The 14,868-nt window shown below is 41.4% G+C and overlaps 1 protein-coding gene across 2 annotated transcripts in view; it reads left to right on the forward strand.

Moving 5' to 3' along the window:
- GPC6 (glypican 6) overlaps nt 1–14,868 on the forward strand; it is a 1,182,333-nt gene that overhangs the window by 312,901 nt on the left and 854,564 nt on the right. For both annotated transcript variants that reach the window (XM_073014433.1, XM_007960685.3), the window contains exon 2: nt 8,787–8,945. In XM_073014433.1, coding sequence (XP_072870534.1) covers nt 8,787–8,945 — 159 coding nt within the window. The remainder of the gene's footprint in view (nt 1–8,786; nt 8,946–14,868) is intronic.

The raw sequence follows: 14,868 nt of genomic DNA on the forward strand, positions 1-14,868 counted from the left end.
TTTTCCCCCTCACTTTCAGGCACCCCAATCAGACGTAGATTTGGTCTTTTTACATAATCCCATGCTTCTTGCAGGCTTTGTTCATTTCTTTTTCTTCTTTTTTCTTTTGGTTTCTCTTCTCGCTTCATTTCATTCATTTGAGCCTCAATCGCTGATACTCTTTCTTCCAGTTGATGGAGTCGGTTACTGAAGCTTGTGCATTTGTCACGTATTTCTCGTGTCATGGTTTTCATCTCTTTCATTTCGTTTATGACCTTCTCTGCATTAATTACTCTAGCCATCAATTCTTCCACTTTTTTTTTTCTAGATTTTTAGTTTCTTTGCGCTGGGTACGTAATTCCTCCTTTAGCTCTGAGAAGTTTGATGGACTGAAGCCTTCTTCTCTCATCTCGTCAAAGTCATTCTCCGTCCAGCTTTGATCCGTTGCTAGCGATGAGCTGCGCTCCTTTGCCGGGGGAGATGTGCTCTTATTTTTTGAATTTCCAGCTTTTCTGCCCTGCTTTTTCCCCATCTTTGTGGTTTTATCTGCCTCTGGTCTTTGATGATGATGGTGATGTACTGATGGGGTTTTGGTGTAGGTGTCCTTCCTGTTTGATAGTTTTCCTTCTAACAGTCAGGACCCTCAGCTGTAGGTCTGTTGGAGATTGCTTGAGGTCCACTCCAGACCCTGTTTGCCTGGGTATCAGCAGCAGAGGCTGCAGAAGATAGAATGTTGATGAACCACGAGTGTACCTGTCTGATTCTTGCTTTGGAGGCTTCCTCTCAGGGGAGTACTCCACTCTGTGAGGTGTGGGGTGTCAGACTGCCCCTAGTGAGGGATGTCTCCCAGTTAGGCTACTCAGGGGTCAGGGACCCACTTGAGCAGGCAGTCTGTCCCTTTTCAGATCTCAACCTCCGTGTTGGGAGATCCACTGCTCTCTTCAAAGCTGTCAGACGGAGTCATTTGCATCTGCAGAGGTTTCTGCTGCTTTTGTTTACTGTGCCCTGTCCCCAGAGGTGGAGTCTACAGAGACAGGCAGGTTTCCTTGTTTCCTTGAACTGGGTGAACTCCACCCAGTTCGAGCTTCCCAGCGGCTTTGTTTACCTACTTAAGCCTCAGCAATGGCGGCGCCCCTCCCCCAGCCTCGCTGCTGCCTTGCCGCGAGATGGCAAACTGCTGTGCTAGCAATGAGGGAGGCCCCGTGGGCGTGGGACCCTCCTGGCCAGGTGTGGGATATGATCTCCTGGTGTGCCTGTTTGCTTAAAGCGCAGTATTGGGGTGGGAGTTACCCGAGTTTCCAGGTGTTGTGTGTCTCAGATCCCCTGGCTAGGAAAAGGGATTCCCTTTCCCCTTGCGCTTCACAGGTGAGGTGATGCCTCGCCCTGCTTCAGCTCTCGCTAGTCGGGCTGCAGCAGCTGACCAGTACCGATTGTCCGGCACTCCCTAGTGAGATTAACCCAGTACGTCAGTTGAAAATGCAGAAATCACCGGTCTTCTGTGTCGCTGGCGCTGGGAGTTGGAGACTGGAGCTGTTCCTGTTCGGCCATCTTGCTCCCGGCAAAATAATCCGTGTGGAAGTTTAGAGCGGTGGAGGTGCGTGTGGAAGTTTGGAGTCCTGGAGGTCCGTGTGGACGTTTAGAGCCATGGAGGTGCGTGTGGAAGTTTGGAGCGGTGGAGGTGCGTGTGGAAGTTTAGAGAGGTGGAGGTGCGTGTGGAAGTTTAGAGAGGTGGAGGTGCGTGTGGAAGTTTAGAGAGGTGGAGGTGCGTGTGGAAGTTTAGAGAGGTGGAGGTACGTGTGGAAGTTGGAGCGGTGGAGGTGCGTGTGTAAGTTTGGAGCGGTGGAGGTGCGTGTGGAAGTTGGAGCGGTGGAGGTGCGTGTGGAAGTTTAGAGAGGTGGAGGTACGTGTGGAAGTTTGGAGCGGTGGAGGTGCGTGTGGAAGTTGGAGCGGTGGAGGTGCGTGTGGAAGTTGGAGCGGTGGAGGTGCGTGTGGACGTTTGGAGCGGTGGAGGTGCGTGTGGAAGTTGGAGCGGTGGAAGTGCGTGTGGAAGTTTGGAGTCGTGGAGTTACGTGTGGAAGTTTGGAGTCGTGGAGGTACGTGTGAAAGTTTAGAGAGGTGGAGGTACGTGTGGAAGTTTAGAGAGGTGGAGGTGCGTGTGGAACTTTGGAGCGGTGGAGGTGCGTGTGGAAGTTGGAGCGGTGGAGGTGCGTGTGGAAGTTTGGAGCGGTGGAGGTGCGTGTGGACGTTTGGAGCGGTGGAGGTGCGTGTGAAAGTTTAGAGAGGTGGAGGTACGTGTGAAAGTTTAGAGAGGTGGAGGTACGTGTGGAAGTTTAGAGAGGTGGAGGTACGTGTGGAAGTTTGGAGTCGTGGAGGTGCGTGTGGAAGTTTAGAGAGGTGGAGGTGCGTGTGGAAGTTTGGAGAGGTGGAGGTGCGTGTGGAAGTTTAGAGAGGTGGAGGTGCGTGTGGAAGTTTGGAGCGGTGGAGGTGCGTGTGGAAGTTTAGAGAGGTGGAGGTGCGTGTGGAAGTTTAGAGAGGTGGAGGTGCGTGTGGAAGTTTGGAGAGGTGGAGGTGCGTGTGGAAGTTTAGAGAGGTGGAGGTGCGTGTGGAGGTTTGGAGCGGTGGAGGTCCGTGTGGAAGTTTGGAGTCGTGGAGGTGCGGGTGGAAGTTTGTAGCAGTGGAGGTGCGTGTGGAAGTTTGGAGTCGTGGAGGTGCGTGTGGAAGTTTGGAGAGGTGGAGGTACGTGTGGAAGTTGGAGCGGTGGAGGTGCGTGTGTAAGTTTGGAGCGGTGGAGGTGCGTGTGGAAGTTTAGAGAGGTGGAGGTACGTGTGGAAGTTTGGAGCGGTGGAGGTGCGTGTGGAAGTTGGAGCGGTGGAGGTGCGTGTGGAAGTTGGAGCGGTGGAGGTGCGTGTGGACGTTTGGAGCGGTGGAGGTGCGTGTGGAAGTTGGAGCGGTGGAGGTGCGTGTGGACGTTTGGAGCGGTGGAGGTGCGTGTGGAAGTTGGAGCGGTGGAAGTGCGTGTGGAAGTTTGGAGTCGTGGAGTTACGTGTGGAAGTTTGGAGTCGTGGAGGTACGTGTGAAAGTTTAGAGAGGTGGAGGTACGTGTGGAAGTTTAGAGAGGTGGAGGTGCGTGTGGAACTTTGGAGCGGTGGAGGTGCGTGTGGAAGTTGGAGCGGTGGAGGTGCGTGTGGAAGTTGGAGCGGTGGAGGTGCGTGTGAAAGTTTAGAGAGGTGGAGGTACGTGTGGAAGTTTAGAGAGGTGGAGGTGCGTGTGGAAGTTTGGAGTCGTGGAGGTGCGTGTGGAAGTTTAGAGAGGTGGAGGTGCGTGTGGAAGTTTGGAGAGGTGGAGGTGCGTGTGAAAGTTTAGAGAGGTGGAGGTACGTGTGGAAGTTTAGAGAGGTGGAGGTGCGTGTGGAAGTTTGGAGTCGTGGAGGTGCGTGTGGAAGTTTAGAGAGGTGGAGGTGCGTGTGGAAGTTTGGAGAGGTGGAGGTGCGTGTGGAAGTTTAGAGAGGTGGAGGTGCGTGTGGAAGTTTAGAGAGGTGTAGGTGCGTGTGGAGGTTTGGAGCGGTGGAGGTCCGTGTGGAAGTTTGGAGTCGTGGAGGTGCGGGTGGAAGTTTGTAGCAGTGGAGGTGCGTGTGGAAGTTTGGAGTCGTGGAGGTGCGTGTGGAAGTTTGGAGAGGTGGAGGTACGTGTGGAAGTTTAGAGAGGTGGAGGTACGTGTGGAAGTTGGAGAGGTGGAGGTGCGTGTGGAAGTTTAGAGAGGTGGAGGTGCGTGTGGAAGTTTGGAGCGGTGGAGGTCCGTGTGGAAGTTTGGAGTCGTGGAGGTGCGGGTGGAAGTTTGTAGCAGTGGAGGTGCGTGTGGAAGTTTGGAGTCGTGGAGGTGCGTGTGGAAGTTTGGAGCGGTGGAGGTGCGTGTGGAAGTTTGGAGAGGTGGAGGTGCGTGTGGAAGTTTGGAGAGGTGGAGGTACGTGTGGAAGTTTGGAGTCGTGGAGGTGCGTGTGGAAGTTTGGAGCGGTGGAGGTGCGTGTGGAAGTTTGGAGAGGTGGAGGTGCGTGTGGAAGTTTGGAGTCGTGGAGGTGCGTGTGGAAGTTTGGAGTCGTGGAGGTGCGGGTGGAAGTTTGTAGCAGTGGAGGTGCGTGTGGAAGTTTGGAGAGGTGGAGGTGCGTGTGGAAGTTAGAGCGGTGGAGGTGCGTGTGGAAGTTTGGAGTCGTGGAGGTGCGTGTGGAAGTTTGGAGTCGTGGAGGTGCGGGTGGAAGTTTGTAGCAGTGGAGGTGCGTGTGGAAGTTTGGAGAGGTGGAGGTGCGTGTGGAAGTTTAGAGAGGTGGAGGTGCGTGTGGAAGTTTGGAGAGGTGGAGGTGCGTGTGGAAGTTTGGAGAGGTGGAGGTGCGTGTGGAAGTTTAGAGAGGTGGAGGTACGTGTGGAAGTTTGGAGCGGTGGAGGTGCGTGTGGAAGTTTGGAGAGGTGGAGGTGCGTGTGGAAGTTTGGAGCGGTGGAGGTGCGGGTGGAAGTTTGTAGCAGTGGAGGTGCGTGTGGAAGTTTGGAGTCGTGGAGGTATACGTAAGAAGTTGCCTTACTAATTCAGTGCAGTATTAGATTGTTCGTAGAACTGGAAATGTTCTTAAGAGGTTGCTCATTTACTTATGTTTATATGTCTTTCTGGGAGTGAGAAACCTAGAGAGATGAGGAGATGGAGAATACATAGATAAGTATGGAGAGAGAAAGTGAAGGGACACCAAGATAATTTAAGTCACTGACAATTGTGGTCACGTGCCCCAGGCTATGAATAAAATTGGGCCAGGATCAGCCAGTTTTGATGCCTTCACTTTCTCAAGGTGATTGAAACTGAAAGTAGTATTTAAATAGTTCGCAAAGAAGTGGGAGGGCTTCTTTTATACTCCTAAGAAATAAATGATGAAATTAACTGACAGCCACAGAAAAACATCAACCAAAGTAGAGGTAAAGGATCTAACTGATGAAATCACCTACTCTCTGGGTGATATTCACAAAACCCTGTATTGGGTGCTCTACTGATGTATTTAGTAGTTTCCTTCAGGAAATATTTTCTCTTTATGCACTGCCCTTATCATCTGTTTCACCATAAACCATAGCTCCACTGAATGTTCTATTTTTTAAATACTCATGGGTATGAAAAAAGAGAACATGGTCAGAATCTTTATTATAATATTCTTTTGTTATTAAGAAAATAATAAATGACAATATAAAAGTCATTACAACACTTAGAGATTTTGCTTGTGGATTTTTAATTTTTGTCCTTATAATTTGGACTTGATATTTTATAAAAAAGAAAATTAGTGATTGATGGACCATTTGCCTTTGATAGTCAACTTATTCTGTCTTAGGGTCTTCAGCTCTAGAACCATGCTTCTCAGTAGGATGTGGGTATCATAATTACTTTGGGAAAAATTTCACAACTCACATTGTTCCATTTTGGTGGTGTCAAAATCGTCACGTGAAAGATGATCAGGAATACCCTTGTAGTTGGACAGGTTTACTTATAATTTATTGCAAGACCAAGAATATATATCATGGAGAGCCATGTCCCAGTAAGAGGGTCTCAGAAGGAATTTATTTTAGGATATGGGTTTTGGTTGTGTGTGTTTAGGGGAGGGTGCGTAGAGTCAGGGACTCATGCTCAATTGGATGCTGTCAGAAAGCAGTAGTAGTTCTATAATAAGGTAATTCTCGAATTCTCTAATAAGGCATTTCAATAAATCTTGCTGACAAAATGGAAGACTAGCACAATGATGAATCTGTGATTAGTAAAGAAGTCCATCATATTAGCCAAGAGAGGAAGTGGTTGGTCCTTTATTTATTTATTTTTTTGAGACGGAGTTTTGCTCTTGTGTTCCAGGCTGGAGTGCAATGGCGTGATCTCAGCTCACTGCAGCCTCCACCTCCCGGGTTGAAGCAATTCTCCTGCCTCAGCCTCCCAAATAGCTGGGATTACAAGCATGCACCACCGCTCCCGGCTAATTTTGTATTTTTAGAAGAGACAGGGTTTCTCCATGTTGGTCAGGCTGGTCTCAAACTCCCGACCTCAGGTGATCTGCCTGCCTTGGCCTCCCAAAGTGCTGGGATAAAGGGGGCGGGGGGGCGCCGTGCCTAGCCGCTTGGTACTTTTTGAATTGCACAGTAACCTTGTTTTCTGTGCTTAGACAAAACTATGAAGTGGCCTTACTTGGTTTATTCTTTCAGTGTCTCAGAGTAGTCTTGTGTGAGGTTTGCATTCTGTGAGAATGTTTAAGTGTAACAGGAGAATGAGTGTCAGGCTGGCTTCTAAAGGGCAAGGGCTGCTTGTTTTTTCATTCTTCATAGCTACCCCCTGACCTCCTCTCTAGGAAAACTGTAGTGACTACTAAGCTTTAATAACATATTTCCAAGTTTTTGTTACAAAATATTTTCATCATACAGAAAAAAGTAAAGATAATGCATTAAGTACCATATATCTGTCAAGCAGCTTAAGAAATAAATAATGATAGATAAAAGTATTTGAGTATTTCTCTGAAATCCTAATCCTTCCTAAGAGCAAATTATTCACTTGAATTTGATGTTTATCATTTTCAAGAATAATGCATTTCTTTTTCTTTAAAAAATACATATATATTTACTTTTTGTCTCCTTCCTTTCTAGAAATTTAATAAGATATACCTTTATTTTTATTTTGTTTTAATTGGCATAAAATAATTATACAATTATACATATTTATGGGAGGTACATAGTGATCTTTTGATACATAAAATGTATAGTGATCAGAGAGGGGGATTAGTGTGTCTATCATCTTAAACATTTATCATTTCTTTGTGTTGGGAACATTCAATAACCTCTTTCTAGCATTTTGAAACTATGTAATATATTATTGTTAACTATAATCATCCTACAGTGGTGTAGAACACTAGAACTTATTCCTCCTATTAGCTGTAATTTTGTATTGTTTAACAAATCTCCTTACCACAGACCCCTTACTTTCCTCTATGCTTCCCAGCCTCTAGTATCCTCTGTTCTGCTTTCGACTTCCAAGAGATCCTTTTTTCAGCTTCCATATATGAATGAGAACGTGCAATGTTTATCTTTCTGTTCTTGGCTATGCCACTTATCATAATGTCCTCCAGTTTCATCCATGTTGCATTGAATGACGGGCTAGCATCCTTTTTAAGGCTGGGTACTGTTCCATTGTGTACTTATGCCACGTTTTCTTTATCTGTTCATTTGTTTTTGGACACCTAGACTGATTCCATATCTTGGCTATTGTGCGTAGTGTTCCAGTAAACATGGGGTGCAAATGTCTCTTTGATGTACTGATTTCCTGCTCTTCAGATAAATGCCCAGGAGTGGGTGGCTGGATGCTATTTGTAGTCTTTTGAGGAACCTCCATACTATTCTCCATAGATACTATCATAGTTTACATTCCCACTGACAGTATATGAGTTTCCTTTTCCCTGGATCCTCCCCAGCATTTGTTATTTTTTATCTTTCTGATACCAACCATCCTAACTGGGGTGAGATGATACCTCATAGTGGTTTTGATTTACATTTCCCTATTTCCCTGATGATTAGTCACGTTGAGCTTTTTTTTTTTTTTTTTTTTCCTCTCCTTATAATTGTTGGGCATTTGTGTGTCTTTTAATTAGGAACTCAAACACCTAACAGCAAAAAAAGAAAAAAAAAAAAAAAAGATGCTTCAGAACAGCAAAAGACCTAACGTTATACATCCTTGTAAACTTTTTTTTTTTTTTTAATTCTACTGTTGTTTGAAGTAGGAGCTTAAGCATGAAACTACACAAAGAATCATGAGACACCCTAGGCTTCACACAAGGTCATAGGACATACTTTTATAAGTACCATTAAACATTATAAATGAATTTTAATCACAGAGTCAAGTACTTTGTTCATTTGTTTTCAGTGTCCTACAGTGACTTTAATAGCAGGAGCAATTTGTTGGCTTTATTTAGCAAGACATTGGGTGGATTTCCAATCTTCCCTCCACAGGCTGTGAGAAAGATTTTTGACACTCACTGAGCTGCTTCAATTGGAAATTCACATTTTATGCAATAACAGACCATTTTAATTTCATGAAGCAAAGGATTGGCTTCTACTTGCAAATAGCACTAAAGAAAGCAATATTGTCGAAAGAAGTAGATAGATCTGTTGAATTAAATACAAGGCTTTCATTCCTTTTATTCTACATTTCCGTATAATGTAAGCATTAATTAAACCCATCAGTGACTTCCTTCTTTCTGGAGAACGTTTTCTGTCTGACAAGAAATGTCAACTTAGCAAATGAGACCTACCATTAAAAACACACTCACCTGGACTTAGAGAAAAGCTGATGCATACCCAGGGACAGACTTGCGGAAAGAGAACCCAAGGGACAGTTCCCATCTTTTCTTGCTTTTGGTGATGGGACTAAGTGTCTTTTGCCTTACTTGAGGTTTCCCAAGACAAGCATACATAGCTGTATTACATCTTGTGTCATTGTATCACCTGATGTTTACTTGAGGCATTAAAAATACAAGCCAGGAAAAAATGCCATGGTATTTTGAAGTTTTTAATGCACCTTCACTTACATGATGAGGAACAGAGACTAAATATCAGGTTCAACTTAAGTCCACCACGTGTTTGGAATGTTAGATACACTGATGTGCTGTGGCCCAGATAGAGTTCATGGTGACAGCTGGAGAAGTAGATGGAACAAGCACCCTAAGATTTGAACAAAGTGTTAGAGAAGTGAAATCTCTAACATCTACCAAAAGTCCTTAGAATGCAATAGTGACATTTAACTTCTCTTTGCAGGGGAACACTTAAGAATCTGTCCTCAGGAATATACATGCTGCACCACAGAAATGGAAGACAAGTTAAGCCAACAGAGCAAACTCGAGTTTGAAAACCTGGTGGAAGAGACAAGCCATTTTGTGCGCACCACGTTTGTGTCCAGGCATAAGAAATTTGATGGTAGGTGAAATGGTTTTCACTTGACTTTGCTATAGGTACACTTTTCTGTGAGAATCTTGGTATCATATGAAAAATATTTCTTATAAAGGGAGCTTTTCTATCCTTCTTAAATATTTATAGCATTGTCTATTTTTAGAAAAGGCATGAGTTTTCTTGACAGTATTTTTTTTTAAGTAATATCTTGGTAAAACCTGGTTTAACAAAGAGCTGTTTTGCATTTGTGCTTTGCCTGTGAGATTATTGTAAAGATTTAGCTCAAGTTTTCATTAAAGGAGTTATAATTCAGCTTTTGTTATACTGCAGCTTGTCTAGTTTTCTTATGGGGATTCTCCCTTAAAAAATAAGTGTAACTTAAGATTATTTGAAATATAACGTCATATTTGAAGAGGAAAGTCTTGTTTTAAATGTCAGTGACACAGATTCCTTTATTTTAGACTTTGCCATTGCAATCATATAGCACATTTTACATTGCAGTTGTGCATTCTATATAAGGTTTAGACCCTCTTCTGATAACCTGGTTATAAGCAGTCAATGTTATTTCTATATTCTATTTGTTAAATAAACATTTTTATATTATAAATTATTACTGAAATTTCAGTATTGAATTTTCTCATTAGAGCCTGAATATTTTGAAAATATTCAAAGGTAGTTTGATTCTTTATATATCAACAATGATAACAATACATTTAGTATTTTTAGATGGTGTGTTGTCTTTAGTGCTTTAAGAAATGGATGTACCTTACTATGATTTCTTGTAAACCAGACTTGCACCTTGTGGTGAACTTTCTTTGGGCTCCGTTGGTCCTAAAACATTACTCTAGAGCAAAAGAGCTGCTATTAATTTTCTTCTCTCAGTTCAGTCAATGCACAGCAGAGCCAGTTTAGGAAAGGTTGGCCAAAGTTTTTATGTTTCTTTTTTCTTTACTGTGTGGTAGGTAAAATGTTCCATTTTATTGCTGTTTTAAACTATTATAGCAGCACCGATCTTTTTCAAATCGGTTCTCAAGTTTACAGAAGACAGGTCTACCTGGTATTTTCAGTACAAATGATGTGACACTTTCTGTGTAAGTGACTGGGGTTTCATCTTTCTGCAAGTATGTTTTAACATCTTCACATTCTATCTTTGGCTCTCCCTTGTGTATAATTTTATATGTGGATGTATGTGAAAATAATTTTTTATTTAGTGGTGATGCTGTGAATGTTGTTCCCTTAAATGCAACTAGGGAGTACTTAGGGGTTGCTCTTGATTACAGGTTACAAAACCAGTGACATTAGGAGCCCCAGATAGGACTCTGTGTTTGGAGGACTACACTCTATCACTTCGAGCTACAGCAAAGTGAACTGTTTTGTCATTTGTTACATAAAGTAGGTGATAATGATCTGTTGCCACTGATTTTGAGCTGTGTCCCTGGGAAACAAACAGACAAACAAAAAACAAAAACTCTAGTGCATTTATAAAGCTGTACTCCAAAGTGATGTTAAAATAATTCCAGGACACTATTCATGGTAGATAATATATATATTCTTTAACAACAACAACAACAGCAACAAAATAAATATTAGGTAGCTTTATGGAGAGCTGACATTTTTAAAACAAGTAAAGCCATTCAACAAGACTGAGCCAGCCAGGCGTGGTGGCTCATGCCTGTAATCCCAGCACTTTGGGAGGCTGAGGTAGGTGGATCATGAGGTCAAGAGATCGAGGCCATCCTGGCCAACATGGTGAAACCCCATCTCTACTAAAAATACACACACACACACACACACACACACACACACACACACACACACACACACAATTAGCTGGGCGTGGTGCCAGGCGCCTGTAGTCCGAGCTACTGGGGAGGCTGAGGCAGGAGAATCACTTGAACCCGGGAGGCGGAGGTTGCAGTGAGTCAAGATTGTGTCACTACACTCCAGCCTGGCAACAGAGCGAGCCTCCATCTCAAAACAAACAAAACAAATCAAAAACAAAACAAAAAACAAAAACAAAAGACTGAGCCTATACTTCTTGTATTATATCGATAACTTTTAATATCTTTGCATCTCTAGTTTCTAATCCCACATCTGGTTTGTCCTATTAAAGAAACCTCTCTCCACTTTCTCACTTACTCCCTCCCTGTCTCTATGTAGGTATATTTTGAATTGTTGTAATGTATCTAAGGGTATCATGCCAATCAGTTTGACAGGCTATTGATTTTGCTAAGATTAGATCTGACCTAATCTGACCTAAGAGAAGGATGAATTCTTTAGCAACTACTCATTTTATTGCAGTTGCATTGGGTGGGATGGGAGAGAAATTAAGATTTTTTTTTTTGGAGGCTTTCAGCCAGAGTGAAAAAAAAAAAAAAAAAAAAAAAAAGAGAGAATCTAAATGTGATTCTAATAATCTCAACTCCTGAAGCACTTTGACTTAAGATAATAATAATAATCATCATCATCAATTAAAAAGTCACTGTCACATTTTCTGTTACTTTCTCTGGGCAGATTCATGAGGGTCAGTTATACACTGCTGTGATTTATTTTCTTATATCTCAAAGGTGAGTCTGCTAAGTCACCTTCCGTGAATGATTGTGCATTCATGTGGGTAGTTTTCCATTTTTTCCTTTTTTTTTTCCCCCAAATACTCTCTCATGTCACTTATTGATGAATGTCAATTTGACGTGAGCACAAAACTATCTAGTTTCAGTTATAGAATATTACTTTCTTTGAGTTTTATTTCCCACATAAACCAACAGTACTATGAAGGACTTGGAGTTTATTTTAGTAACTTCCTATTATGTTAGTCATTTTGCATCATTGCTGGAGTCTCTTCATCCATCTTGTCTATTTTGAGGTTCTGCCTCTGTTTCCACTTTCTCAGAAGTCTTAATTTGTCTTTTGGATTATGTATAGCTTTGTTGGCTATATGCTCTTTATGAAAAACCACTCCTTAATTAAAATTAAGAAAGTTTAATGAGTTTTCTATTTCTATTAAGTACAGCAGCAATTTAAATTCCGTACATGTGATCCAGTCCAATATATATTTAGAGAGGCTAAAGTCAATTGCTGGTAATGATTAATCTCTGGTTATCACTTTTCTTACTGTATGAGAAATGCTTTGATTCCATTTAACTTTTTATTTTGTGGCAGCGGTGACTGTTTTTAAAATTTGAGATTCAATACTGTTAACTTAAAACCATATTCTATTTATTGTCTTACTTTCCCTGTCTTTTTTAAATTGATATTTTGGTAACATTTAGAAGAGACACTATAATTTTATAATTTATAAAATTATAAATACTCATCACATGGTAGGAAGTTAAAGTGGAATCAACTTGAGTTATTACCCAACCTTCGTAAGTTTCTGTGCTTAGCTCCGAGATTAGCCTAGCATTCGTACCTGAGAGGCAACGAATTTTAAAAGCATATACTATCAATTCCAGAAATTTTAATTCTTTGGCAGAGAATTTTCCTATAGCTGTATACCTTTTTAAAATTTTTGAATATAGAATTAAAATGTCATGATAAAAGTCTGTATAATAGAGTTTTCTTGACATTGCTTCTCCAAGGGTCTAACAAGGTATTTTTTGCTTTACCTTTTTCTTATTTCTCCAACCAAATCTCAATTTCTGGCTTTCACGACACATCCCTGTAAGCCCTTCATCCTTTGGTCTTGGTCCTGGCCACTGCAAAAGTTCTCTCCGAACTATAGAGGGATGCTCTGAATATGCTCTATAGCCAAGCCCAGCTTTTCTTTTGCTCCCCAGGATTAAAATTTTGGACAATGACCCAACTTAGTGTATCAGGCAGAATGATCACATTACTCCCTTCCTTCTCATCTTCTGCTCCTCTGCCAAACACCCCAGGCAACAGATAAACACCAGCATATTAAAACGTAGACAAAAGGAGAGTCATCTTTGTACTCACTCATTTTTAGCATTTTCGTATTCAGTGACTAGCCTGTCAAATTGGCATTCGTGTCTAAGTCCTGTTTTGCTGTTGTGCTACCGAGTAGCTCATGTGTAAGAGGAAATGGAGAACAAGCAAGTAGCAGCTAGTAGTAATAGTAACTATTAGCTAGTAGTAATAGTAATAAGAGGCAAAATCTGACCCTGTGTCCTGCTGTTCATAGATTTTAACCCTAGGTATCTGAGGCACACTGAATTGCAGTCACGCAGATGTTATAATAAATGGCAGAGTCAGGATTCCATTCCAGGCTGAGCACTCCTGGATCTCTGCTCTCAGCCACCTACCCCATCATCTTTCCAGTGCTTTCCAGTTCCCAGATGTGCTGGCGTCTTGTGGTCAACACCACCTATTCCTCTATCTCACCCTGCCGGGCCTGTCCTGTCCTAGTTATTGTGGGGAGGATGTGGAAATGACTGTCAAGGAAAAGTGGAAGATTTGTTTTTAACTCTAAAAAAAAAAAAAAAAAACTACCCACCTAAATATAGTCCAGCCCTCAAGGAATCTGGAGGTTTGACAGGGTAAATGACTTGCCAAGTTTCCACTAAGAATGATGAATCCAAGACTGTAACCTAATACTTAAATCAGAATTAGAAATAGTCATGTTATATATAGGAAGTCAATACTTGGTTGAAATTCTAAATTTTTATTTCTTTTGAATGGATAGTGTTGAAAAATTATTGGTATTTCTTTAAAAGGGCAGTAGAAAGATTGGTGGGTAAAGAATCCACCCAATTCTTTGGGAAAGGCAGAAACAGTATTCAATTGGAATTTGTCCCTAAATTAAAGAGGAATGGGTGTTTTTTTGGTAAAAGCCTTTATTGAATCAATGAAGATATATTGTTATTATTATTTTTTTACCTCACAAAGCCTAGTGGTTTCTATCTTGATGTCGGCACTAACACCCTATCCTCCAAGCATGTCTGTGGAATATGAATTATTCGAGGCAGGAAGATTTAGTTGAAGGGATATTTTATTTAGGTTCCTTTTTTCCTTTGAATTTATTTGAGCTGAAATGTATTCACATTTGGAGCTCCATATGAACTTTTTTGTTTAATGTGTTCGTGGTCTTATTATTTTACTTTACTTCCTCGCTTTTATTAATGTATTTTAATGGTATACATTTGTCCAGAAATTTTGGCAGCCAGTGCATTTTTAAAAGCAAAATAAAAATATTGAACAGTAAGTTCTATCCTTATGAAGAACTTATTCTGTAGTAACACACACAGACTACCCATTGAACTGGATGCAGAAATAATTTATATACAGTGATATAATATTTTTACATTGCAAATCTGCTTGTGTTTTGTTTTTAAATATCGTTTCTCATCTATATACTGTAGAGGTGACAGTAACGTAATGATTTCTTTAATATTTGGCCTAATTTTCTCCGAGAATACGCTTATTTGAAAAGAGATAAACCCTAAATACGTTTCCCTATGGTGATAGCATCTTTCGTATTTCCTGTCACAAGGGTGAGATTTTTTGTATGTGTGTGTGATTTCTATTTGAAAACATTTATTTAGAGCCTATCACGGAGAATGCACTTAACCAAGTATTGTTGTAGATTAAAAAATGACTAATAATGATTAAAATTTGGTCATTGCCTATCAAGGAGTTTACGTTTTGGAGGAGACATAAGTATAAACCCAAGAGTAAGAAAGGCAGAATTGCTTGTATCCTAAAGTAGAAGTCCATTGGAAAGAGGAGGGAGGAAATTTTTCTATATAGTGGCATCCAAAAAGACTTTTTGGAAGAGCTTGCAGTTCAATGTTCAAAGAATGTCTTAAGATTGTGATAATTTAAAAAGTACCAGAATGAGACAAAATGAATCAAATATTTTGTATGCAAGTCCACAAAGTCTGTCGGACATATTGTAAACAATTTACTACCGATTTTCTTTTCAACAATGTGAATTTATTGACATTTAGCATGTATCTATTAGATAGATATTCTGTCACAATGTTTTCTTCCT

Source organism: Chlorocebus sabaeus, chromosome 3, assembly GCF_047675955.1.
Source record: "Chlorocebus sabaeus isolate Y175 chromosome 3, mChlSab1.0.hap1, whole genome shotgun sequence".
In the NCBI taxonomy this organism is placed as follows: Eukaryota; Metazoa; Chordata; class Mammalia; order Primates; family Cercopithecidae; genus Chlorocebus; species Chlorocebus sabaeus.